Genomic DNA, 27,143 nt, shown 5'->3' with positions numbered 1-27,143 from the left:
TATTCTTTTTATGACCATAGTTTGAACAGTGGTTGGGAATGCCAACCTTTTGAAGGTTATGGGTCATACCATGGTGATCCCAATTACTATCCACACGTGCATCAGTCATACGAGCAAGAAGGTTATAGTACTAGTTATTTGTCTCTAGAGGATACAATCAAACTATTGAAAATTAGTCATTTTTATGATCCATCTGTTCCTATTCCTTCTCTAGAAGAGTCCCTCTGGGGTTTAGCTGAGTCGACACCTAAGTTAGCTGAATCGACATGTAAGTTAGCTGAGGTGAATAACGTAGTTATGGACGAAAGAACTGCAATAGCGACTGAATCTTCTCTCGAAGATATCCTCAATAGGTTAACTGAAAACTTAGATCCAACACTAAGGGAACTTTCTTTAGAAGAGACCCTTGATAGGATAGCTGAGTCGACACGTAGACTTGAGTTAGAGAGGAACGAAAGTATTGCGCGAAATAACTTGAATTTCCAATATAGTGTTTCCAATAACACTCTTGAAAATAATGATAGTTTTTATTCACATAATCATGATAGTGAGGTTAGAATTGAAGATACTACTTTAGATAAGGTTCAGCCATTTCATGTTATTATAATTATAATGAGGATAGTGTTGATGAAGAATCATACATATGTAGGCATAGTGATCAGGAAATGGTTGCTCCAGATGAGCTTCATAAGGATAGTATTATTTCTGGTCCAAATCCCGATAATTTTAATAATTATTCACCTGTTCAAAAGGATGTGGATTTTACTAGAGATACCATCGTTTTAGACGATGTAGTTCATGATCCTTTAGCCAGCAGTGTGTTGGATAATCCATTAGCTGATGTGCCTATCAGTGAATCGGAAAAAGTAACTATGATTAACACCTTAGCTAATGAGCCTTTACTAGAAAATTTCGCTGATAATCCTTTATATGATTGTGATGATGGTTCATTCTCCATGTGCCTTACCTTTAACTCTCAGAGATTTCCCTCGCGTAGGACTTGAGCCTCAACCATTTTACAAGATTATCTTCATTCACATTTTACTGAACCTAGTTATGTCCATAGAGAAGTTCAGTTGTTAGAAACCCATCCTATGGTTGATGTGGTTAACCCATGCTATGATACCAAGATTGACTTTGTTTTCCCACCGAAAACCTTTCTTCCAATTGTGGGAACATATGAGTTTCAGATGTGTCAGTTATTAAGTTTTGGGACTAAACCTAATTACTTCAAGAGATTAGGGTCGACACATTTGCTTAAGAATGACCACCACTGTGGTCAACTATGTGAGTCAAATCTGATTGACTTAGAGGATTCCCAATTATTCAGGTTATTGTTATGTGCTTCTAAGTTCTTAGTTAAGTATTTCCATACTTTACAACCTCATCTTCCGGATCCTGCCTTTGAGGAAATCCATATGTTGAAAACTTTTTATCTAGACCTGTTTATAGAGCCTGAACCATAACTTGATGTAGTTGTCTTGAATAAAAGAGTAGATATGGGTATGCTCATCTTTTTGGTCAATTCCAATTTCCTCTACTTGTGGTTGTCACTTTTTGCTCCAGATGACCCGCAGTTATTTCGGTTGCTGCTTTATGATTCTACGAGGTGACTAATCTCTTCCAATGTCTAGCTGAAGACATTAAACTTAGCTTTTCTTGAGAGGTATCCCTCGCTCATGCAACATGGAGATGGTGGCCTAACACTTGTAGATACTTGGAAATAAATTGCCAAGGGAGATCGATGTTGATACCCAAAATGACCATATAGAATTTAAGCCCAAATATGATAACAATAGGGTTAACAGAAAGGTCTAAGGAATGATTTGGATCCAAAGAATAGGAATCCTAATTACCCATTAAGAGAAGCCAAGATAATAAGTGCAAAAGGAAAGACCAAGGTGTCAAGTTAGAAAGGAGGAAAGGATATGCTTGTAAATACGTTTAAAATGATGGATTTTAGATAAGGCCAATTAAAATGATGGATTTTCCTAGAAATTTACAAACATGCAACAAATTAATGTCTATGATTTATACATGAAACAAATTTCAGAACCTTTCCTTTTAATTCTGCCTGGTTTTTATGTTGCTTGCAGGACTTTAACCCACTCCTTTCTTCTTTAAGCCAAAATTTAATGCGCTCAACTGCTTAATGAAAATTATTAAGTTCACTACAGCTAGCTCGCATTGTAAACAAACCAAAGAAAGTAGAAGACGAATAAGTCCAGAAGAAAAGAAAATGTTGGAGCACGCTTGTTTGTTTTAGTCGAACGTACGTACTCCGGACTTGTCCCAGTATGATATGAGCCTATCTACGTTGCCGCAACCCAGAAGCGAAACCGTGCCTGGCGCAGCCAATCTGAAGGTTGTACTCGTGCATATATGCGAACCAGTTGTACATATGTACGCCGATTCTTCAGGGTGCACTCGAATGATTTAATTTTAATTTCAAGCTTCAGAGTGAAGTTTACAACTACTACCACTGAAATCCTATAAGAACTATAGCCATCTCATTGTGAAATCACAACAGTGTTTTGTTTGTTTGAAATTTAATTGCAAGGAAGGTTCTCATGGCTTCCCCTTCTCCTACTCAATTTTCTGCTGCTCTGGTTCTTCTATGTCTTTTGGTTTTCTCATTTTCCACGACTACATCTTCATCTAAAGTTGCAGTTGCTCCTCCTCAAGTAAATGAGCATACAATCTCAAAATCTTCAGTTGCTGCTTCTGTTGAAAAGGTGTCTTTAACAGTCTACTACAGTTCTGAATCTGTTAGATCTGCAAACTTCATCGCCTACAACCTAATGAAAATTCTCGAAAACGGGCTCATTGATTTTGTTGATCTTAAACTAGTTCCTTTCGGAAAATCTCGTCTATTGAAAAACGGAACAATCCTCTGCGAGGTATTCCTCTCTCGATCCACCTGATTTCTTTCAATAATAATTAATTTATTTCACTTCATAATCACTAATTAATTAAATAAATGGTTGTTTTTTCCCAGCGCGGCTCCAAAGAATGTGAATTGAACAGATTGCAAGCATGTGCCATGAATGTAATTCCTGGTGCCTATAATTACTATTACCCTTTCATATACTGCACGGAGGTGATTGTTTCTGAAGGAAAGACTACCGAGGATTGGTTACAATGCTTAGAGGTCGGAAACCAGTACAAGGACAGTATTTACAAATGCTTCACCAATGGATTGGGTGAAAAAGTATTGATCCATCTCCATTTTTCTTGATTGTTTTGTATATTTACATTACATAGTAGCATATTATTGATTAAACTCTTTTCTTATTTACAGCTTCAGTTGCACAATGCGAAAGTGACTGCCTCCCTCAATCCTCATCTAGAATTTGTTCCCTGGGTTACTGTGAACGACCTTCCTATACGCCATGTAATTTGCTCATCACTCTCTCAATCTCTTCTTCGTATTATATATGGTGAGTCTTGATCCGATATTCATTTGCAGGATACTCGAAACTTTATTAGATACGTCTGTAAAGCATACAGAAGAGGTGCTGTTCCTTACGCGTGTAGGGGGGAAATAAGGAGTTAAGGACCAAGTTCTGATGATATTGCTTTGGTTTCTTCGAAAAAAATTGTCTGAAAAATAGTTGAATGAATTTGTTCTGAAAAATTAGTTGAATGAAATGCAAGAAATCTTGGAATTATCTTGGTGCTTTAAGTTTCATAGATAGCAGTAGTAATCTTGGTCTAGATCCTGACGAAAATCAAGACTAGTTTCTAACTTTTTCTATTCAAGATGAAGCAAGTTATTTGATAACAGATTTCACTACAAATTTCTGGCAAAAGAATCATATAATTGCAAATACAGCTGAATCAAACTGGTAAGTAAAAGTGACGAAAAATAAAACACGAAAAATGTTCAATAACTCAACCAACTATAGCTTCTTCTTCTACTGGTTCTTTCACTAGCTTCTCTTCAGCATCATCTTTCTTTCCTCTCCTAACTGTTGGTTTTTCTTTCACCGGAACCATCTCGAACCCCAAACGTGCAGAAAGCCTCTCAAGAAGTTCTTGGCAGTCTGTTTCTGGAACCATTACACTTACACTGGACTTCCCTCTCCAACAACCAATAGCTATTGTCGATGCATCCATAGGTTTTGAAGTAGGTTGATCTTCTGCACAGCCATGATGAGCGTTAGAATTTGTATCTAGGTAAACTGATATTACAGCAATAGTATCAAAGATGTGTGAATACCTGTTTGCAGTACAACAATACAACACCCTAACTTAATCTCCGATGATGCCTTCTCGCCAAATTGAGGATTGACAAAATCTTGAAATTTGATAGACCTGTACTGCAACAGGTGCTTGAAGTCCGCCAAGGATGCACATAGGATTTGCTTGCTGATGTAAGGAAGAAGTAATGGTAATCCTTCAGACGATATACGGTACATGCATTCGGAAGCACTATCTTCTTTACTGTTTGTCGCTCCTGAAACAACAAAGAAAAATATAAACGGTTAAGGTTCATCCTGAAATAATTATTGCATGCTACTTGGAAGATTTTGTGAACAAGAGGGACTATACTTACAAAGGCCTTTAGAACAATAGATATTATCTTCAGTTGTTGCCCGACTTGAAAATTCAGCTTCATAACATCCTGAACTGACTTTGAAATGTAGTAAATTCTCTTACAACTCTGGAAATCAGTATTTCGCGTCACAAGGTGATCATTCAATGGGAATGAATCACTGATTCCATAGAAATCCTTAATACTACTAAGAACAGTGTCCTCCCGGAAAAAAACAACTGGATCAACACCTCTCCACTTGCCTTGATTTTGCAACCTCCGGTTACCTCCAGCTTTCTTAGTGTCCGTCTCTGCATTCACATTCTCTGTGTGTTCTTTCTCATTTTCTTCTTCGACTACCTCACGAGAATTAAGTCCTGTAGCACCAACCTCTGTTTTTCCATCTGATGATTCCACATTTGATATAGCGGATGGTTCTGCGCTATTAGTTTCTCTGGGTACCTCATCTGATACCTTCAAGGGTAACTTGTGATTCCCGTTTGTTAAAGTTTCCTTCGGTTTGGTGGAACTTGAAACCGCTGCAATATACAAATGGAATCAAACGTAATGAACAGATCGAATTTATACTGCAGTTAAAAGTAAACATACATTAATATAAATGTGATGCTGGTGCATTGCAAGGAAAATACACAATTAACACACTGGGAGGATGTTGACATACGATACGAAGTCTAAGGAATTCATATCTCATTTTTAATATTTTCTAATAATGACCAATAAAATGAAGAGCTTACCAGGAAGAGGGGATACTTTCTGAAGAATTGCAATGAAAAAAGCTCCAGTGTTCTGATCATGGGCACTATCCTCATGCAACGTTCTAGAGGGAGATCTGAAACCTCCATCTCTGTAGATACCATAATCTGTATGGACACATGGAGGATGATTAGAAGCTGCAGCTGGACACAAGACTACAGCAGCACACACCATATCAACTCCAACACAGCTTCAATCCTAAGCTAAGGATAGAAGAGTAATTCTCCAGAAGATATTTTCCCTTTATAAACCAAAACGATTAGGTCTAGAGTGGGGGCTTGGTCGGCAGAAGAGAGAGGAGGGTTCTGTTTCTATTTCATTTCTCTTTTCTATTCTTGCTATTGATTACTCACAGAGAAATTGACAAAGCTCCTTCAATGTAACCCAACAATCTTAATAAACACCTTAACTCTTTTTCACCCGTGGATGTAGACACTCCGTTGTCGAACCACGTATATGCTTGTGTTGATTTCTATTTCATTTCATTGCACTTAATTTCGTTCATGATTTGAGTCTATATTTTGTTATAGACAGTACTTTATCATGTGTTTCAATTGGTTGTGCTACCAAATTAATGGTGTTCACAATTTGGCGCTAGAATCAGGCAATGGGTAAAGGATTTATCCTACCTGTTGTTCCAGATCTGTTACTGTTTAAGTTTTTATCTCTGAAATCGGTATTCAATTTTACAAATTTTCAATTTACTGTTCATGGAAATGGTTCAAGAATCTCTTTTCTGGACTTGGTTCTTTTCAAAAATCTATTTTACTTAGATTATCATATATGCAGACCTTTATTAACTCTTCGAGTATCTTGATGAGTATTTTTTCCTGGGTCTTTATAAGGGGTCCTCATCTTTTCAGTACATTTTTACCCAAACACAACTTTGGCCTAATATTTGCTCTTGATGCATGGCTTTGTTCCTGCGTATTGAATGATTTTTGAGGTGCTAAGATGTTATATAAACTTTTCAGATTTGTTTCCTAATGATAAACCAGCCTTGTATTCAACTTTTTAGTATACCTCCAACCTTTCATGGAACCGTCATGTTTAGATTTGATCGCTACCCAATCTTTGGATTTGTTTTTTATAGCGATGTTGGTTTCTAACCCAGTATTGTTTGGCCTTATCATTTTATAAAAACTCTTGTTGCTTTCGTTTTGAAACGAGCATAGCCTCGCTTTAATTTTTAACCCTGCCATCGATGGTATCCCACAGGCTACCTGAAATACAAAGTCACCAAAATATGCAGTTGACATGCAAATAAAACGAAGTATACAAGCTGATATCGTGATACATTTACTTTAATGGATTCAGTCAGTCCAAGTTTCCGTGTTCATTCTCTATGCAGGTTTGTGACTCACAACAAATACCCGTCGTTGTGGAAAGATATAGCTAAGCCACCATGAAGCCAAGATATCGTCACTGCTGCTGCAAATTTGGAGCTGTAAAAGCCGACGTGCAGAAATGTTGTAATATGAACCAAGTATGACTCGACGTACGAGCAACTTGCAATTATCCGAAGCCTGCGGCGCCGATGATATAGATGCTTCGTACATGCTAACCGCCGATGATTCTTCTACAAACAAGACGAGACTGTAAAGCTAGATGAAAAAGCCAAGGCCAACCAGGATGACAAAAAATGCAAGAAGACCGATGATATGAATCCTCATGCAGACAAATCAAAGTCAGCCGATGAGACAAGGTTATGCGCAGATGAACCAAAGTTGGAGGCCAACGATGACGATGGTGCAGAGTCTTGCGAAAACGAAGCTCAGTTTTGGTCCGAAGATGTAGTCTTAGTCTGACAACGCAGGCTTGGTCTGAATATGCAATCCCGATCATCCACTCGATACAAAGTCAAACGACGAAGGTGGTACAAGGTCTTGCAGTGATGGTCTAAAGTCGGTTGTGGATGACGAAGGCATTCAAAGCTTGGTCCGTGCACATATAAGTCCCTCTACGTAACCCAAGTCTAGCACAGCTCAAGTCCGACGACGATGTTGGCGCAAACTATAACGATGAAACAAAGACTGATGCCGAAGATGCGAGTCTTGCAGTGATGTCTCAATTCCAATGACGAAGAGACAAAGCCTCGCCACGATGATCCAAGGCCGAAAATGAAGAGCCAAAATACGAAGATGATGGACCAAAGCTGGATGACGTCACTAATGAAAAAGGTGTGAGCAAACCGACGATGCTGATGACGATGATACAAATACCGAAGTCAAAGAGGCAAGGGCTGGTGCCGATGAAGCAAAGTCCTGGGACGATCAAGCCAAGCAAAAAGACCCTTTGTTTCAATTCTGATTTTATGTAGGTACATAATCTCTGAGGAGGAGTATCATTACATCCAAAAGGTAGTACAATGAAGACGTACAAGTCACCTGACATTCAAGCTGCTCACATCAACCAACATCCCGCTGGCGATCCAAGTGCAGGGTCCTGACACAAAGGATTAGTTACCAACCAAAGGCCACCCGATGGTGCAAGCAAGTTCAAAGACAGAAGTATCTATAGAACAAATCTGATGACTTTGATAACCCCGATGACGCAGCTTCGGTCCCTTACTCGGACAATAGCTACGATCCCCTAATCCGATGCCGTAGCTTCCAAGCAAGATAGATCGCCAAGCTAAAAGAACGGTGGAGTACGACTAAAAGAATTTGCAGTTCAAGTAATCTTCGAAAGTTACTGTCATGCCATGTTGTTCAAACCCTATATTGGAATGCACAAGATATCCTAGAATCTAAAGTTCAGTTTGTGGAGTCATTCGAAGTCTTCATATGGCGATTACAAAGCGCATGCAGCTTAGCTCAGCTCCGATTTCCCATCTAGCTTCCGTCCGACCCAATGTTGCAGTACAGCCGCTATGCAAATTCTGGGAACGATGATACTATATCCTAAGAACAAATCCAATGATGGTGGTGTGAAATTTTGTTACTAACGATCAAAACCGGTGCAACACCAAACGAAGATCCATGGTCCGACGACAATGATCTGTGAAAACGAAGAGCTAGAGTCTTGTTACAATATCCAAAGTTCATCGACGCAAAGCTGAAGATCACCAAGCTATGATAGTGAAGAACCACTCGAGAGAAGTCACAATTCCAACTCAAAATCAACTTATTTTTTCTCCATTCTTAGGCAAGTAGATGATACGGCTGGATTGAGTACCTTCCAGAGCAGCAAGACACCAAGCTAAATGTTGCAATTCAAGATAAAAACGACCTGAATCCGCTGCCTAGTGTTGTTGCTAAGATGTAAGAATAATCAAATGCGGACACAGTCTTCACAAAGGATGAAAAGAAGCAATGTTGTGTATATACAGTAAAGCTACGGAGGAAGTCAGTTCATGAAGATGAACCAACAGCACCCTAAAGGACGAAGCGTCAAAACACGAAGCTTCAAAACACGAAGCTAAGGACGAAGCTTCAAAACACGAAGCTTCAAAACGCGTCATCATAATTAACGAAGCTTCAAAACACGAAGCTTCAAAACACGAAGCTAAGGACGAAGCTCCAAAACACGAAGCTAAGGACGAAGCTTCAAAACACGAAGCCTTAAAACACGAAGCCTTAAAACACGAATCCTTAAAACACGAAGCCTTAAAACACGAAGCTAAGGACGAAGCTTCAAAACACGAAGCTTCAAAACACGAAGCTTCAAAACACGAAGCCTTAAAACACGAAGCTTCAAAACACGAAGCTAAGGACGAAGCTTCAAAATACGAAGCTGATGACAAAACCTTCAAATTACGAAGCGAATGACGAAAGCTTTGTATCAGTACGATGGACTTGCCTTAAACTAAGCATCAATGCTTAGTATGATGATATGAGAGCTGATGCTTCATTATTTATAAGAATGATTCTTATACTTCCGTTCATACGCAAAGTACGAACCTCGTTCATACGCAAAATTGGATGCCATCGATGGCACCATTACGATGCCATAAAGATGCCAATTCTAACGACGAAGCACGAGTCTGATGTACCTGCATTCCCCCACTTCAGCGATGGTGTACCTACGTTTTCTTCCCAGCTTCGATCTTCATTCCAATAATGATGCTGAAAGCAAACTTGAGAAGACTTCGCCCGGCGCTCAGCTCAGCCCTATGATGCATACAGACTGTACTCCGATGACGCCACTCGGACGAGGAGAGCTAGAGAATCTGCAATATGTTTAATATATAAGACAGCTCTCATTGTCTCGTTGTCTATATAAGACAAGTCTAATATATCATGCAATGACAACAAGGAGGTTGTTGTGATGACGTATTTTCACATGATTTATGATAAGGGTCTCTTCAGCATCCCATTTTGCGTTATTTCAAGTATCCAAAGACTAACAATGAGCCAAAGGCTCACAACTATGATCCAGAATATGATGGTCGAGCAGGACGGTCAATGTTTACGGAGCAATCTCCCTGAACTTCATATCTTCATGAATGAATATATCCCTTAAAAAAGAGATATGATCTTCGTGAATGAAGATATCCCTTACCACAGAGATAGGAAGATATCTCTTTCGCAGTCACAACGATGATCCAAAATCCGGTGGGGATGCTCCAAAGACATCAACGATGCATAATCCAATGGAGAGTGCAAAGATTTGCAACGACGATTCGAAGACGAAGGCGTCTGTACAATAAACGAGAAGTAGCGCAGACATGATGCTTGCTGAAGACGATGATTATTGCTCCAGACACCGCACTAGTTAACTACTGAGAAGCATAAGAAGCTTGGCCAATATGGTGTCGGCCCCACTCCGAAAATATAGCTTCGGTTAAATTCCGATGATGCATGTTGATGACAATACGATTCCCTACAAGCTCCTAAAGTGTCCTTGGGGTTTAATAATTTTAACCCAATCAATAAACAAAGGTCATTCTCGAGGTCTTTTTGGCGGTTTTCAAGTTGCTAATTGAAATTAAATAATTTCATAATGTTGGTATTACTAACGAGTATCTTGAAGCACAAGAAATAAAATAATTTCTTGTCCTGGACCGATCCTAAAACGAGCGGGTAATACAATATGAGATTAAATATCTCACGTGGATGCCAAGTAAACAGCCTTCTATTGTAACCTCGAAACTTTTTTCACTCAAAGATGCCCGACGGCAATACACACAGAAGCATGTGCTGGTTGTTACAGATCTCCAGCAAATCATGATTTTTGGCAACTGCAATAGAGAAAAAGTGACAGCAACGGAGAAGTTAATAAATACTTCTTCGGGGCAATCATTTCAAAAGCACAGTTCAAGGGGCATCTCAAATTCGACAGCCTAAGCATCCTACGTTAGAGCAGATACTTTTGCTTTCGCAAGCTTCAAGAACCACCTTCCGAAACCAAAAGGGGGCATACACACAACTAAAGAGTTTGCAAATATTCATACTCCTTGCGTCTTGTTTATATTAGCATACATTGTTATATGCATTTGATACATTTCATTTCTGAATAATGCATACATTTCCATAAATTGGATATGTTTTTGGATACTAATGCATATAATGGAGAACCGGGGCAAGCACCACCGGTCTCATATCTTCATACTGGGTAAAGCGTTCACACGCGATCTCTCCGGACTCCCCCATAAGCGTCTATGAGTGTACGACCAGGGGAAGGCTTCCATAAGAAAGAGATGCCCAACATGACATGCCTTTGGAAGCTCAGCGGAACGGGTGTTTGCAAAACATTCAGTTTTACACCACGTCTCCGGGAGATTTTCAACCCCCACCGTTCGGTAATCTCCTGGCCCGAGATTGGCCAACGGGGTGACAGGTTCAAACACTCATCTTACCTCAGCGACAATGGATTTACGATTCCCCACAATGCAGGGGCAAGATCAAACCATACAAATACTTAATAAATTTGTTACTGCTCATAAGATGAATTTACCTTATTTATTATAATACAAAAAAAAACTGATAAGAAATGTCGTCCACTTACATTTTTGTGCCAGATAAATTTGAGTAATCCTACGAGGTCCTGTGACCCCAAATAATAGGGTGTTGTGAAGTAAAAGTTGTCGACGCTACGATGTATAGGTTGTTGCTGCTCAACCGGCCTTACAAAGCATTTTCAACTTGAAGCATGCAACGGACAAGCACCAAGCCGGGTATTGAAAATGTCAATGCCAAATACCGACAAAGAACAAGCCACGAAGAGTGCTTGTACCAGTACGATAAGAATGCAGAACCTTTCGACAAGGAGCGGCCGAAGGAAACAACAACCGAAGCATGAACGATTATGGTGAGAGGAATTTTTCTTAAGGATCGCTTATCATCGACCCTCAAGAAAAGGGGCAAATTGTAGATACCATAATCTGTATGGACACATGGAGGATGATTAGAAGCTGCAGCTGGACACAAGACTACAGCAGCACACACCATATCAACCCCAACACAGCTTCAATCCTAAGCTAAGGATAGAAGAGTAATTCTCCAGAAGATATTTTCCCTTTATAAACCAAAACGATTAGGTCTAGAGTGGGGGCTTGGTCGGCGGAAGAGAGAGGAGGGTTCTGCTTCTATTTCATTTCTCTTTTCTATTCTTGCTATTGATTACTCACAGAGAAATTGACGAAGCTCCTTCAATGTAACCCAACAATCTTAATAAACACCTTAACTCTTTTTCACCCGTGGATGTAGACATTCCGTTGTCGAACCACGTATATGCTTGTGTTGATTTCTATTTCATTGCACTTAATTTCGTTCATGATTTGAGTCTATATTTTGTTATAGACAGTACTTTATCATGTGTTTCAATTGGTTGTGCTACCAAATTAATGGTGTTCACAATCTCCAAAGCATCAGTTGGACTCACAAGGATCTCGGACTGCTCGTTGACATGATCAGAATCTACATTCTCCATGTCATTGTCATTGCTAGGAGGAACCACGTTTTCATCTAACCCTGAAGGAACCACTGTTTCGGCATCAAAGCTTTGACCGGAAGGAAACATGCTTGGCACAATGGCAGTTCTGCGGTACTTAGACACATCTTTGTAAGAAGCTAACCATACACCCTTATCACGGACCTGCCATTTGTCAATCATACATAGTATCAGTTATAGAGCTACATCAACTATCCAGGAATATCTATCTACAAGAGTACATTATGAGCAATCATAGATATATGAAAATCAACCTTCCAACTCTTAATTCCCGGGCGACGGACCAATTGAGGGAGCTCGGTAGAGACATCAAGAAGTTCAACAGATTCCCCACATCTCCTCAGAATCTGAAGAAAATAAATGGAGATTAGGATGCGTGAGGAGAAAAATGAATTAGGCAAATATAATACGGTAGCAGAAAAAAAACGCCTGTAGCATCTGTAATTTCCTTATAAGTAGCTTCGCCATTACCTCAGCAACCACAGCTTCATTCTCGACGGGATTCATCGAACAGGTTGAGTATACCATTCTTCCACCTACTTTAAGCAAAGCAATACCTGCAATGAACTACAAGAATAAGTCTGGGGAAATATGGAAAAAGTACACTATCAGATTCTTAGTTTGACGGAAGGGAGCATATATACGAATATGAGTTGATGTAGAGAAGATATACATCAGCACAAGCATCTGGTTATATTTATAGTCTTGACACAATGTGATCATAAGCGAGTCTGGAGAAATTGGAATAGCTAGGTAACACTTAGATATGAAACCTTTGATTATCGTACAATTCTTATTGAAGACGATCAGGTGCAAACTATGTGAAACACCCATAAAGCATTAACCTATAAATGGGCCATATTACCGATATGGTTCCCTTGCAAGGTTTGGTTGGATGCGTTACATATTTGCGAAAAGATTAAAAAAAGAACACTGAGAAGGTTGTAAAGAAGCGAATAAATTTCAGTTTTTGGCCATCAAAAAAAAAAACTAGCTCTTGATTTAAGAGTGATATTGCATTACTCATGAATATTGCCTAAGTTGATCAATCCAAACACGTTATATTATGAAATTTTATTTAATTTTAATTAAGCTCAAGAACAAAATTACATGTCTCAATAACCGGAGAATTATCTTTTCACCATACGAATAATGGCAAGAGAGATTTTAGTAAGCTGAACGAAATCACCATTTATTTTGGTCATTGTTGAGCGCACACCACTTTTCTTAAAAGTTTTTTCACAACCAGTTCCAGCACCCATTGTAAGCCTCATGAACTTATTAGCTGTACCATAATCTTTAGCTTCAAAACCTTCGATAGCATCATTAACAAAATCTATACTAACCGCATACCCCAAATAACAAGTCTCTAGAGGCTCTACATATGGCTTTAGATCTGGTCCTTGTTTTCCCCCTTCCAAGATTTTATAGATATTCGATTGAATAGAAGTTGCATTTTGTAGACATTTTTGAATCGATATTTCTCCAAGCCCCAAAAGGTTAGCATCTTTACTTGCAGGGTTTTCTAAAAAAGATGCAACACAAAAATCATACTTTAGTCGTGGATCACTTCTCGATGCACTCCTACATACATCACTGATCAAATCACCATTTACGTAATGATTATCAAAGCAGCTGGAAAGAAAAACAATGAAGATCGGAAAGAGGGACAGTAATGAGAATGTTGGAGGACTCATGTTTTGCTTTAGAAGTGTTTTTAAAAAAGACTTTGTAATGTTCTTCCAAGTCATGATTATATTCATTCATATTTATATATTAGAGTTGCTGCAGCCTCCATGCAGGAGAGAGCCAGAGACTTGATAATATTTTTGGGAATCAAACATTAAAGGGTCATTAAGATGATGATTTTGGGGAATATTAAAGAGTAATAAGGTGATATTTTTTTGGATTTGACCAAATCTTGTGTCATAGGATGTTGGATGTTTTCCATTAATAAAAATTCAAGGGATTTTTACAAAAATAGAACCCGCAATTTTGGGACACTTTTTCCAACCGGGGATATAAATTACGAACCTCATCTAATATTCTATGTTAAGGGGTGTGTTTTTTTTTTCTGTGTGTAGGGTGGGGGAATACTAAAATACCCTTTAGGATCATGCCTTCCATTTAAATTAAAATTAAAATTAAATTCCGACAAGTTCTTAAACATAGGTTAAATTGAATTGTTGTTGAGCAACAAGAAGAAAAAGAAATAGCTTCATTGAGGAGGTACATGATACCAAATCTTATTTAAAGTGTTGTTGTTTTAAAAATCCGTCCGGGTTAGAATCATAAAATGAAACTTTTTAGTAAAAATTTCAATATGGTCCCGGAACATAGCAAAGAAAGTTCATCCCAAAACTTGTTTTTGCCGGCATGATCGATATCCCAAGTGTACCGTGTCGATTTGAGGACAAAAACATATAAAAAAAATTTGTATGAAATAGTAAGTTACAATGTACATTGCCGGCAGTACTACCGGTACGCTCGATAATGAACATTCTGTGCCGATAGTGTACTTACAATTTCAAAATTGGGGGTATTTTGTATCGTCCTGGTAAAAGTATGAATACCATGCCGATTTGGTACCTTCCGGCATGGTATTCATGCTTTTCCCATGCTGACACTGAGTTTCCCAGGTGCAACAATAACGAATTTAATGAAAAAAATCAAATTGAAATATATTTTAATGAAAAAAAAATCAAATTTAAATACTTTAATACTTATAAATGAGTAATTGGAGCACTTGTATGTTCAGCTTGGCACAATGGCTGTTCTGCGGTACTTAGACACATCTTTGTAAGAAGCTAACCATACACCCTTATCACGGACCTGCCATTTGTCAATCATACATAGTATCAGTTATATAGCTACATCAAATATCCAGGAATCTCTATCTACAAGAGTACACTAACAGCAACCGTAGGTATAAGAAAATCAACCTTCCAACTCTTAATTCCCGGGCGACGGACCAACTGAGGGAGCTCAGTAGAAACATCAAGAAGTTCAACAGATCCCCCGCATCTCCTCAGAATCTGAAGAAAATAAATGGAGCATATATACGAATATAAGCTGATGTAGAGCAAAAATACACATCAGCACAAGCATCTGGTTATGTTATGACACAATGTGGTCATAAGCGAATCTGGTGAAATTGGAATAGCGGAGATTCACTTTGATACGAAACTTATGATTATGGTACAATTATATTGAAGACGAAAATCTGCCAGGAGCCAATTATGTGAAACACCCATAAAGCATTAACCTATAAATGGGTCATATTACTGATATAGTTCCCTTGTAAGGTTTGGTTGGATGCGTTCCAGATTTTCAAAAATAAATAAATAAAATAACTGATAAGGTTGTAACGAAGCAAATAAATTTCAATTCCCAAGTGTTGTTTATAAGAACTATACCACGCATAGCGATCTGCACTTGAAGGCGATGCACTCCGTTGCCCATACCTCCACTCCTGGATATAAATGGAAACTTTTCTCAACAAAAAGAAAACAAGGTAACAAGGAGTAAAAGAGAAAATACAAGATGCGAGTAAGTAACAACCACTTCCTCCAAATGTCGGGAGCCTTGCGAAGAGTTCCATCTCCACTGCATGGAATGTCACATAAGACTCGATCAAACAAGAGTTGACTGATATCTGGAATTCCAAATTCAGATGTGTCTAAGCCATTTTTGCTCAAATTGCAGCTTGGAAAGTGCTGAGCCTCATGGTTGGTAACTATCAAGTTGGCACAACACATTCTTTTGGTCTGGTGAATGAGAAGGTTACACCTTTGGGCGTCCACATCATTAGCGATAACCTAAACGAAATTAAAATAACAAGAAGCCATAAACCCCAAAGAGCAGCGAGGTAAGTATATTTAAAATATCACAGTAGGTGGCTGGCAAAAGTCTATCCAGATTCAGCTGACAAAGCAAAAACATGAATATAAGAAATAAAAGAGAGAGCTGATTGAGAAAAGAGTATGACCAGTCCAGTAGGCAGTGCTGAGTCGGATGATTGATGTATTATCTCAAGTAATTGGAACGTTTTCGAGCCAGGAGCTGCACACACTGATATCGTAAAACAAAACAGTCAATCCAAGTCAGAATCTTCAAAAACTCATTATAAAAAATCGGCATCAACAAGTTTGCAGCAAATATCTAGGAACTACGTGACTGATCTTGGTCTGACATGCTTGTAGCAACATGGTATGAATGGTGTTCGAGAACTTGAGAGGCACAAATTGTGTTATTATAGTTTATGCATATAAAGCTAAGCAAGGACTGTCGATAAAATAACTCAAATCTCACAAAGAGTGTGGACACAAAAGTAACTTAGTATCAAGTACGAAATGTTCAGGGCGTACATCCAGGAACAGTGGGGGTACCTGTCTCACCCAAAATATCACCTTGTTAGCAAGTAATCGTTCACGAATAACAAGCAAAAAGAGCAGCGAACCAATGAGCAGATAATTTCTCCAAGGAGCCTGAATACTACTCAGTAACTAGAATAGACTACTTCATAAGCAAATGAACTTGAAAACATTTGCTCACCATGCTAACAGCCTCTTGTCGTGTTATGTTTCCAATATCATTTGCTTGCTTCAAGAAATGATGAAACCTGACATGATCAGCTGTTAATTATGTACCTCAAAGTAATGATTACAGAATACTGAACAAGGGAGACTAATCTCAATTGAAAACTTCCAGGTTAAACCATTTTGAAAAGGTAGTATCACGGACGTATAAGACATCATGGTTTACCTCTCAAGAGATTGATTCTTGCGTAGCTGCATTCTTGAAAAATTCGAATGCCAAGCCATATTATTAGGATACCAAGGTAATGGTCTGACAGGTATCCCTTCATCACCATCAGCCACCTGCCAAGAAGAAGAAAATCATCTCAAGCATCAAGCCAAAACTGCAGTAGATGCATTTAAATTTATATAAAGTAAATATACACACCTCGAACTCAAGAGTTTTCATAAAGTCATTCTCTAGCTGCAAACGAATATCCTCATAAAATTGTCCACTACAAATTTCAAACATCGAAAAACATCAGCAACAGTGCAACACCGAAAAAGCATTAAATTTTTTAATTGCACAGAAATAGAAGTTGTTATCCAATATATTAAGATAACAATAACACTGTAAAGGTAATGGATCAGTCCTCTGATTGTCTTCAACTGTCATAATCTTATTACGTGTTTGGCTTAAATAATGTTGTTTATAAATGTTATATAGATATCGAAGATTGCAGGACATAAGTGACGAACAGAAAAGGGCTTATGCAGAGATAGTGAAGAAACAAAAGGAAGTGTATCTTCATTTACGGAGGTCTATAATCAGAAGAAGGAAGAAGAAGATGAAATAAATCGTTTGGAAGAGAATGAAGATACGAAAATTCATAAACATGAAGCTGTTGAACAGCTAAAGAAAAGTGACAAAACAGGAAACATAATAAAGAAAACAACAGAAGTGAAACAAGTATAGCAGATCCTAACAAATCACAGATACCTGATTCTTCAATCATTCCTACTCAGGCAGGTTCTATTCATCAAATTTACAAGTAGTGTCGCTTCATACAGAGATATCTGGATGAGATTTCTAAAGCTTTTCGATTTTATCAATGTAGCAAAGAGATAGAAGATTTTGGTCCTTTAACAACAGAACGGATCAGCAATATGACTATTATTGCTCTAATTTCAGTGTAGTGGAATGACAAGGCAACAGAAGCCACAGAATCACACAACATGTCAGTTGCGGCTAATAATTCACAAGCTTGAGAAGGCGTACAGGTCTGACCATGTTCAAGTTGTTGTTTTGGTTGAGAGGGTATACAGGTCAATCTTCCATATGTTCGGGATTCATCCTTAAACCTTACATGCTACTTACTAACTCATCCAAAGTCTAAACCCTACCCTAATTTGAACTTGCATGAAAACACTAACAAATCAAAGCAACCCCAAATCAATCTAAAAACAAGAATCAAAACTAAAATTAACTAGAATTGATTCTGAAAGCAGCTGGCAATGGTTTATGAAGAACATCCATAAACACCTTCCATTCCTCCTCCTTCACTATACCTTGTTCCTAATAAACCAAACAAATCAAAAATTAAAACCATGTATCTATGAATCAATAAGAATCAGAGAAAAAACAATCAAAGGGGTTTCTTCTTACTTTGTAATAAGCTTCAAAAGCTAAGTTCTGATTAGCAAAAGATTCCCACCCTGGTTGATGATTTTCACCATTGTTATTATCATTGTTGTTAGTAGTATCAGATCTAGTTTTCTTCCAAACGTTTTCTCTGGTCTGTTTAAAGTGTTTTCTCTGTGTTCTTCCTCTCTTTTGTCCGCCACCTCTTCCTACTCCACCCATGGCTGCTGTTGCTTCTTCTGCTGAAACCGGAGAAGAGAGGGATAGAGAGAGGTTAAGGTTCATCGGAGGTTTTTGGGTCTCAGTTTTTAATTCAATTTTTGTTGATTCGGGAATTGAATCTAACGGTCACGATCGTGGCCTCATATTGTTAGTGCCGCGCGGCCCGTGCCCATTTTGAGGGAAGAATCATTGTTTGGGCCATGCCTTGTTCTAACAAGTTGTTATTGGTGCCGAGGCGAATGACTCTCGGCAACAGAAATATCGGCTTCGGCATTGATAAAGGACATGGTGAAATTTCTTACCATTGGTTCTGACAGTTTTGATAGTGAGATGAATAATTTTCGTGAAGAGGATAGGAATAGAAAGTTTATTACAGACAGTAGTCTTTTTTTTTTTTTGGTTTTTCTTCTAAGGTTCTGGGTGTTTTCTTAAACCTTGTGGATTGTGTCAAGACCAAAAAAGAAAAGGGATTTTTACAGAAATAGGCCTGTTTTTTTGGTGCTTTTCAAATCTAGGCCACTTTTTTTATTTATTGCTAGACTAGGCAAGTTTTGACCAAAAGTAATGGATGGAAAGTTAGCACCGTTAAGTGTAACTAAAAAGACCTAAAAGTCCTTTGAATCGTTCGTTCAAGTCTGTGTCACTGATTTAACTCGACTAAGTCAGCATGGACTTGGTACACCTGGACTCGAATATGTCATGTGGACTCTGTACACGTCAACATTTTGACAAGTGGCACTACTGCACAATCCCATTTCATCGCCGTTAGACCAATATCACCTGTAGCTTCATGCCTACACAATCCACTCACAGACCTAAATCAACAGCAACCTTACTGCAGCTTCAACAACATCCAACCATCAACAGTCCCCAATGAAACAAACTTGGTGTACACCTAGGATTAGGTTTCAACGCAATGCCAAATCACTCAAAAAAGTTATGCAGGTCCAGTTTTGAAACCTATACCCATCCTACCAACAAAAATTCTCCCTGAAGAAGATTTTGCAGTACAAAATACTCTCCGAATTGCTGGAACAGAAGGTATCACTACTCATGAACATAAGCAAAGGTCTGTACCTATGTTGAGTTTAGAAGATTCTTTTATGATCTCCATTGAAGAAAATATTCTATCAGATTCATCATCATCGTATTCTCCACTTTACCCACCTGGTTTTGAGTCATATATAAGTGAATTATCTGAGGAAGTAGACTCAACCTTTAAAGATACAGCAACATCTCAGCAGGTTGTGTCAAAAAAGCTAAAAACTGAATGGAAAAGGCTTGGAGTGACTGTGATAGATATACACTCACCAACAACTAAAAGAGCAGTCAAAACAAGGGGACACTATGGTTCTTCATGAATCTTTCAATCCTAGACTGGAATGTGAGAGGACTCAATTCCTCCATTAGAAGAACAGTTGTCCACAAAATGATTCAGTTAATGAGACCTCCAATAATTATGCTCCAAGAGACAAAGATGACGCAATGCACTCAATATGACATCAAGCAAATCTGTGGTTACACAAATGTGGGTTGGACTTTTCAAAAATAAGGTTTTAGTTTTTCTTTACCTTGGACACTTCAAGTGGGATACATATCATCCTTGTATAGCGCCCGAAGAAAGCTCAAGAGAAGCAACTCCTAGAATGGACAACATATACAGTCTTCAATCTCTACCAGCTGCAACACCTCAACCAACTATCACCACATCAAATTCACTACCTTCAACAGCCTTCACTACCTTCTACAGCCTTGTAATCTCATCATTTTTGCAGCTTCAACTTCAGTTACAACCCTGCAATTACAGCTTGCCCTCAGCTCTTGTTAATTCATCTCACCACGGCATCACTCCGCTGCAAACCACCTACCAACTCAAGAACCCATCTGCTCATTCAACACCAATTGCACACTTTTCTCTGTTACTCACCTCATGCCTCACTGTCATGAGCTACAACCACCAACAATATCTCAATACCACCTGTAATTCTAAGTACCAGCACCATCTGAGACTGCAACCATTCTTGCAGTGCAACCCCTGCATATCTCGACAACATAAACTCATACCCTGTGTTGTTCTTTCTCAAATGCAACTACCAGCACCAATTACCATCAGAACTCAGTCACACACAAACCAAAATCAAATCTAGGAGCAACCCAATCTTCTTAATTCCTGTAATTTTCGGTTTCAATCTTTTGTGAAATTATACACAACACCCATATCTACATCCAGGCCATCACGAACTGTGAATTAGTAGCACCACCATCTTCTTCTTCTGATGCTGTAATTAATCCAACAAGAACCCCACCTGAATTCCCATCGAGCTCAAACCCATTCACCAGATGAGTCATACCCATCTCTATTCATCAACACAACTGCTGATTGCTTCATTAAAAAGCTTCTCCTCAGATTCACCCTAACTCTGAATCACCACATCTTAATCATTTCTTCTATTTTTGTACGCATCTCTTGTTCACAGTTCAACCTTGCTCAATTCACCACCATTACCATCTCATAATCTCTACCAGTACCCATCTTCAAAACCTCTTCTTCTTGATAATTCGAGCACAACAGCAAATCACATCCCGGCCAATGGCATCTCCATCAGTTCATGTTGGTTTCTCTCTTCAATCGCATCGATCTAATACTCAATTATAGAAGAAACCCGTCTCTGATTCTCCTCATATTAGATCCAAACACCATCAATACTTTCTTCACAAACCGAACCTTAATCTACTTTGCTTCTCAATTTCTATCAAACCCTTTTTCTCGAATTTCCATGTTTAATCAATTTCAGAACCATCATCAATTTCTTCCCACAAATCTTTTCAGTGAAACCCTAATTTAATTCCAAATCCTCTCTTCACTAATTTGAGCATCAAAACATTAGCCAAACTCTTCAGATCAATCATACCCCTAAGTTATCTCTCGATTTTAGCAGAAAAAAATTGATTTAGATGAACCAGAGAGAAGAACTAGAGAGAAGAAGGAAGAAGAAACAATGTAAATCGACCTCTCTCTGAAGGGTTTTCATGTGAAGGACATTTTAGTAATCTAACCACCTCCACGAGATCTCTTTACACGAGATTTTGACAATAATTTGACTAGTCAACGCGATAAATTGACCGAGATGGTTAAAGTGGATGTTATCCGTTTAACTTGCCTAATTTTGCAAGAAATAAAAAAGTGGCCTAGAAATAAAAGTGAGGGTCCAGACCAGGCCTACTTCTGCATATAATCCAAAAGAAAAAAAAGAACATGGTGAAATATGATATTTGGTGTGGTCTGTGATATCCCAGCTCCCGCACTACAAGGTGATAATGGTCATGCCCAATTTAAAATTTATTAATGAGATAGAGAAGAAATCTTACAATGTTCACGAATAAAGATTACAGCAATTCTAAACGAACCGCCCTGAAAACAACCGAAAAATCACCCTCTCACGATTTTTCCGAAACAGTGGACCCACCTTTCGGGAGTTTATCAAGGATCATACATATTGTGTGTGTCGGTTTTTTTGTGTTGTTTTTATATTGGACCATCGAAATCTTTTGTAAAGATTATAGGTTGTTGTTACTGTTGTTGCATGTTACTAATTATTAGATATAAATATTTCGATATATTGGACGATTTAGCTTTTTTATTTGAAAAAAATATGAATGGGTTTTATAGTATGGTAGTAAAATATGACAATTGATACTTGAAATAAGTTTATTTAGACATTTGAATCAAGAGTACTTCTCATTCCTTTATTCAACTTATCTCATTTTTATGGATAAATTGCAAAAATAAAAACGTCTAGAGATAGTTATGTACCACATACATCAAGGTTACAGACTCAAATAATAAAGCAAATCCTACAACAAATCACACCCATTTGAGGGAAAATCCAAATGATTCTCATCCTGTGCTTTGTTGCATCTTTTAAGGGCATGCATCTGAAGTTTCTCTCTGCTAGGATCCAATACCCATAGCAGCGGAGGAAGGTGTGCCAGTTGATATTTCAGTTGCAAGACATTGTATCTGAATCTCAGATGGTAAAGATGTGGAAGGTGGGAGAAGATTTGCTGGAGGGATGCTAGGATGGCTTTGAACTGCTTTAACAGGTGAGTGCATAAGATTTTGGTGTTGGAGTTGAGTGCATTGATTATCGTGTGATGGAATCATTTGGATATTTTCTTGGCTTTCAAAGTTCTTCTGATACAATTGATGTGGAAGTCTGAGAGAAGGACTCAGTTCAAAGTCCATTGTCATAATTTTTTCCTTCGTTTTCCTTTCCCTTTGAGCTGTGATTTGTAGCATTGCTTTCATCAATTTAGTAGAAAGTTTTACATTTTCTCTTGTCCTCCTCATGCTTATTCTCTTCTTTCCACTCCCAAACTTAATTGAGTCTTCTTATATGAGTCTAGCATGCTTCCTTCACCCTCTGTTGAGATTGCATCTCTGGTATTCATATCAGTGCTTCTTTCTTGACTTGCTCCCTCCCCATTTTCTGTGATTGATAGTTTTGAGTTTCCAAGGGGTAGTTTTTCCTTGTTTACCATTACAAAATGCCCCCTCATTAGTTTCCTGTCTACTCTTTTTCTTTGTGCTTCTGAGGCATTTCAGCTGAGACCCTCCCTTGAACTTTTGTCAGATGAGTTCTTCTTGTTGGTCTAGTATGCTTCTTGAAGTTTCCAAATCCTGGAGGTGGTCCAGCAAATGATGTGTGGTCTACTAGTTGGAAAGCAGCGTTAGGATTTGTCACAAAATTCACCACCTCAGAAGGTCCATGGAAAAATCGAAAGATGCTTGATTTTCTACCTGTCTTTTTGAACACCCTGCCATTATCATTTCATGTTCTTTCTTTGTATATTTGGTGTTGGTGACATCTCTTCCTCTTCAGATAATTATCTTTTTTAATGTACATCTTCATTTTCGAGCAAGGTATCCTAAATTAAGACTCCTAACTTGAAGCTTGGGGCTGAAATTCCATTCAATAAATTAGCTACCTCAACAGTTGTTTGAGAAGCTGCTTGATCAAACTGGGACTTACCAGATTCTCATGGCTGAAAGTTTTGTGGTTTTTTGAGCAAGTAGGTTGATGTGGCTTTGAAAGCTGCATTTGTTATTGCTTACAAAAGCTTCATTCTCTTCTTTTTCTTCTAACTCCTCAATTTGGATGTCCTGTATGGTTTTGCGAAAATGTTGATGAGGGACACGTTTTCTCTTTGGGTGATTGAGAATTCTATAATGTTTATAGAATACTTTGGACAGTTTCTCAAAAAATAGCTTCACTTTGATGGGTTCTTGTTTTCCCATGTTGACTGGAATGTGGCCCAAATTTTTTCATTGACATTTATCTCAATAAAAACTCTGGGAAGGATATATTTAGCCTACTCCTTGAAGGTTATTTCACTACGAGGCATGTAGCCATAGAGCTTGAAATAAGTTTATTTAAACATTTGAATCAAGAGCACTTCTCCTTATTTTATTCAATTTATCCCATTTTTAATGGATAAATTGGGAAAATAAAAAAAATAAAGCTAATTATGTACCACACACAACAATGTTACAAACTCAATCAATCAAGCAAATCCTACGACACATCACTCCCATTTGAAACAAAAAATAAATAAATCAATCAACAGCTTCCGAATATCGAATTAAAAAAGAAAAACTATCAACAACGAGGAAGATCTGCCGGCGGTGGAGGGAGCCTGGTCGACAGTGTTGGTCCATTTTCGACAACGAATGCCATTGCAAGACCAAGCGGCATATGAACATCCAAGTGGCAATGCATCATCCATACACCTACACAATACCATCAGTTGAAGATCAATTTTTCCAAAGATATAACGCAATTACTCATTTCCAGCAACGTAAAATAAAAAAAGAATTACCTAGATTATTTGCTCGGAATCTGATAACAGCCCATCCACCAGTCGGAACAGCGATCGTATTTCTTTCATGTGGGTTAAAAAAGTTGAATTTCTTCATATCTTTCTTGCTATTGTAATTCCCAAACCCTTGAGCCAAAACATGGAAATTGAAACCATGAAGATGCATTGGGTGATTCTCAGGAGTAAGCAAGGCTGTGTTCTGAAGCACAATCTCGACTATCGAATTGAACTTCACTTTCTTAACCCGCGTGCTTTTCTCGGTCATCCACAGCGAACTGCTCAGGTTAGCCTTTGTGTAATCAAATTTCAGTGGTGGATGGTCAGGAAAATCTTCTGTGTAAACTCCTTTTACGCCATTAGCAAACGCTTCCAACATCGACGTACTGGTAGGGAGCTCGAACGAGTGGTTATTCATACTGGCGGCGAATGAAATCATAGGTCTGAATGGACTGTTGATACAACCATTTGGTGTTCCGCAGACGCTGATTCCCAGTCCAAAGGTTATGAACATTTTCTCATCCGGGTGACGCGGAACCGGAACGAAGAACCGCGAGGTTGTTAAACCTGTCAGATTGGTGTAGAATTTGTGAGTTGTTGCGGTGTCATTCAAGGCTGGTAGGATTGGCATTTTGGCTGTTGAATTTTTGGTTGGGCCACCGATGTAGTGGACTATTCCGGTGGTGATTGTGTCGTCGGAAAACGGACCAGCTACTGCTACGCTATTATGTGGACGAGCTGCCATGTAATAATCTGCCATGGGTTTATTAGTCTCCATCAAAACGTCCATTGTTTGGCCTGGAGCTATTACGACTATGCTTGTGCGGTAAGGTTCTGTGTAACTGGCATCAATAGCGACGACTGTAAACTTGTGATTTGCGATCTTGAAGAAATGTTGAGAATTGAGTGCAGCGTTGATGATCCGAAGAAGATAAGTTTTTCCAGGTGTCACCTTCAACTTATATGTATCTGTTGGATGACGCCATTGCCAAAACAAAAACATTAATTTTGGTCAAAATTGACTTCAGTGGTAAAGTCACTGGGTGATGTACCAGAGAAACTAGCCTGCACCAACAATTTTATCACAATAAATATTGTATGTGTTTACGTTTTTTAGAACACGGGTAAAGATCACCAAGGAGACCGTTGATGGAGTATGCATCATAGATATTTGGGACACCACCGGTTGACATACCTATCCGCTCTACATCCATCACGTTGGCATTCCACCACTCGCCTGAAAATTTCACCGGAAGGGTATTTTAGTCTTTTAAATGAACTGAAAATGAATCGTAACCGGAAAATGAAGAAAAAGAAGAATACCTATCATAATTGGGACTTCTCTATATGGTTTAGGGAACGGGTATTTTCGGCCTATCCTTGGACGGATAATGAGAGCACCGTACACGGTGGCTCGCATATATGATGTGTGTGCATGCCACCATAAGGTCCCTTCTTGTTTAGTGACTTTGAATTTGTAAGCAGCACAGATGTTGCGTACCTCTGATCCAAAATCTGTTTCAAACATTGAAAGTTAAAATAAGTTTGTGATTTCTCTCTGTAACTGGTTTCTTAATCTCAAATGTAATTAATAAATCTCAATTTCATAGATAAATTTTATTTTCATTAATCAAAAACAAATAAAATGTCGTAGACTGACCCGATCAAAACAATCCCCTGGACTCAGAGTGTATAATCATTTATAAGAAATTGGATTGATGGTAATGCTTGATGATGAAGATATTCATGCAAGGTTTCAATGCAAGAGTTTCTTGAAATAATCGCTCTTAATGTTTCTTACGGTGAAAAAAGAAAATTCCTTCTTTCTGTTTTTGCGTTTTTGTTATTTGCAGACATGGATGAGAAAATACAAACATCTCTTCCATGTGGCACGACACGTCAATTTTTGCTGTCAATCAGCTGTTATATAGCGTGACAAATAGCAATTTCGTTTTATACCGACCATTTTCTTTATCAAATCTAAAGATTTAAAGGCCTAGACAAATAAAGCTCCCATGTTGAACGGTGAGGAAATCCTCGATTTCTATTGGCCGAAATTGTTCTTTTTTGAGTTTTGTGAAACGAGCTTTTTGGTGAGGACACTTGGGAATGTATGATAGGTTTAAAAATAATAGAAAAAAGATTAAAAAAAGGAAACCAAATTCAATTTGGAATTCATGAAGTGACAATATTTATGTGACAACACTAGGCAACGTATGATTGGTTCAAAAATTACAAACTTAAAAGGAAATCATAACTTACCGTGTTTGAAATTTTATGAAAGTCCAAATTCAATTTGGATATTGAGTGATTACTATGTTAGGGCAATTTTATCAAAATTAATATATAAAGGGGAAAAATCCACAAAAAAATAAATAAAATATGCACATATCCTCCACCTATAATGTATTTTTCCTCCACACAATCCAAAAATACATCTTCACGGGGACGGGCAAAGCCACGCGCACACCAAATCAAAATTGCATTGTCGTAGGGTGGGGCGTAGCCCCGTGCACACCAAATTAAAAAGAATAAACAAATAAAATTTGCACATATTTTCCACCTATTTAATGTAACTGTCCCGCCACACCAAATCAAAAATACACCTCCAAGGGGTGGGGCGAAGCCCCGCGCTCGCCTAATCAAAAATACAACGCCAGGGGGCGAGGCGAAGCCCACG

General features: G+C 38.3%; 5 protein-coding genes across 5 annotated transcripts; 1 reads left to right on the top strand and 4 right to left on the bottom strand.

Moving 5' to 3' along the window:
- The first annotated feature begins 2,477 nt into the window (after window positions 1-2,477).
- On the top strand, window positions 2,478-3,671 carry LOC113312146 (gamma-interferon-responsive lysosomal thiol protein-like). Its single transcript, XM_026560901.1, has 4 exons — window positions 2,478-2,900; window positions 2,999-3,211; window positions 3,302-3,394; window positions 3,470-3,671. Exons 1-4 carry the CDS (start codon window positions 2,571-2,573, stop codon window positions 3,554-3,556), a joined length of 723 nt encoding a protein of 240 aa, XP_026416686.1. The 5' UTR covers window positions 2,478-2,570; the 3' UTR covers window positions 3,557-3,671.
- A 33-nt stretch (window positions 3,672-3,704) lies between these two features.
- LOC113312152 lies at window positions 3,705-4,459 on the bottom strand. The gene is made up of 2 exons (XM_026560907.1): window positions 4,223-4,459; window positions 3,705-4,142 (listed from the first exon to the last, which is right to left on the bottom strand). The coding sequence occupies exons 1-2, from the start codon at window positions 4,419-4,421 to the stop codon at window positions 3,895-3,897; spliced, it is 447 nt and encodes a 148-aa protein (XP_026416692.1). The 5' UTR covers window positions 4,422-4,459; the 3' UTR covers window positions 3,705-3,894.
- A 475-nt stretch (window positions 4,460-4,934) lies between these two features.
- LOC113312142 (tRNA (cytosine(34)-C(5))-methyltransferase-like) lies at window positions 4,935-16,608 on the bottom strand. The gene is made up of 9 exons (XM_026560898.1): window positions 16,594-16,608; window positions 16,194-16,276; window positions 15,767-16,023; window positions 15,622-15,677; window positions 12,677-12,762; window positions 12,460-12,552; window positions 12,113-12,349; window positions 5,293-5,400; window positions 4,935-5,076 (listed from the first exon to the last, which is right to left on the bottom strand). Exons 3-9 carry the CDS (start codon window positions 15,961-15,963, stop codon window positions 5,041-5,043), a joined length of 813 nt encoding a protein of 270 aa, XP_026416683.1. The 5' UTR covers window positions 15,964-16,023; window positions 16,194-16,276; window positions 16,594-16,608; the 3' UTR covers window positions 4,935-5,040.
- A 646-nt stretch (window positions 16,609-17,254) lies between these two features.
- On the bottom strand, window positions 17,255-18,638 carry LOC113312157 (tRNA (cytosine(34)-C(5))-methyltransferase-like). Its single transcript, XM_026560913.1, has 2 exons — window positions 18,389-18,638; window positions 17,255-18,298 (listed from the first exon to the last, which is right to left on the bottom strand). Exons 1-2 carry the CDS (start codon window positions 18,584-18,586, stop codon window positions 18,206-18,208), a joined length of 291 nt encoding a protein of 96 aa, XP_026416698.1. The 5' UTR covers window positions 18,587-18,638; the 3' UTR covers window positions 17,255-18,205.
- A 5,572-nt stretch (window positions 18,639-24,210) lies between these two features.
- On the bottom strand, window positions 24,211-25,991 carry LOC113357912 (laccase-7-like). The gene is made up of 4 exons (XM_026601411.1): window positions 25,787-25,991; window positions 25,572-25,700; window positions 24,467-25,432; window positions 24,211-24,377 (listed from the first exon to the last, which is right to left on the bottom strand). Exons 1-4 carry the CDS (start codon window positions 25,989-25,991, stop codon window positions 24,247-24,249), a joined length of 1,431 nt encoding a protein of 476 aa, XP_026457196.1. The 3' UTR covers window positions 24,211-24,246.
- Window positions 25,992-27,143: the final 1,152 nt, after the last annotated feature.

Source organism: Papaver somniferum, chromosome 1, assembly GCF_003573695.1.
Source record: "Papaver somniferum cultivar HN1 chromosome 1, ASM357369v1, whole genome shotgun sequence".
In the NCBI taxonomy this organism is placed as follows: Eukaryota; Viridiplantae; Streptophyta; class Magnoliopsida; order Ranunculales; family Papaveraceae; genus Papaver; species Papaver somniferum.
Note: the sequence above shows the minus strand (reverse complement) of the source record. Positions and strands in the feature narration are given on the sequence as shown.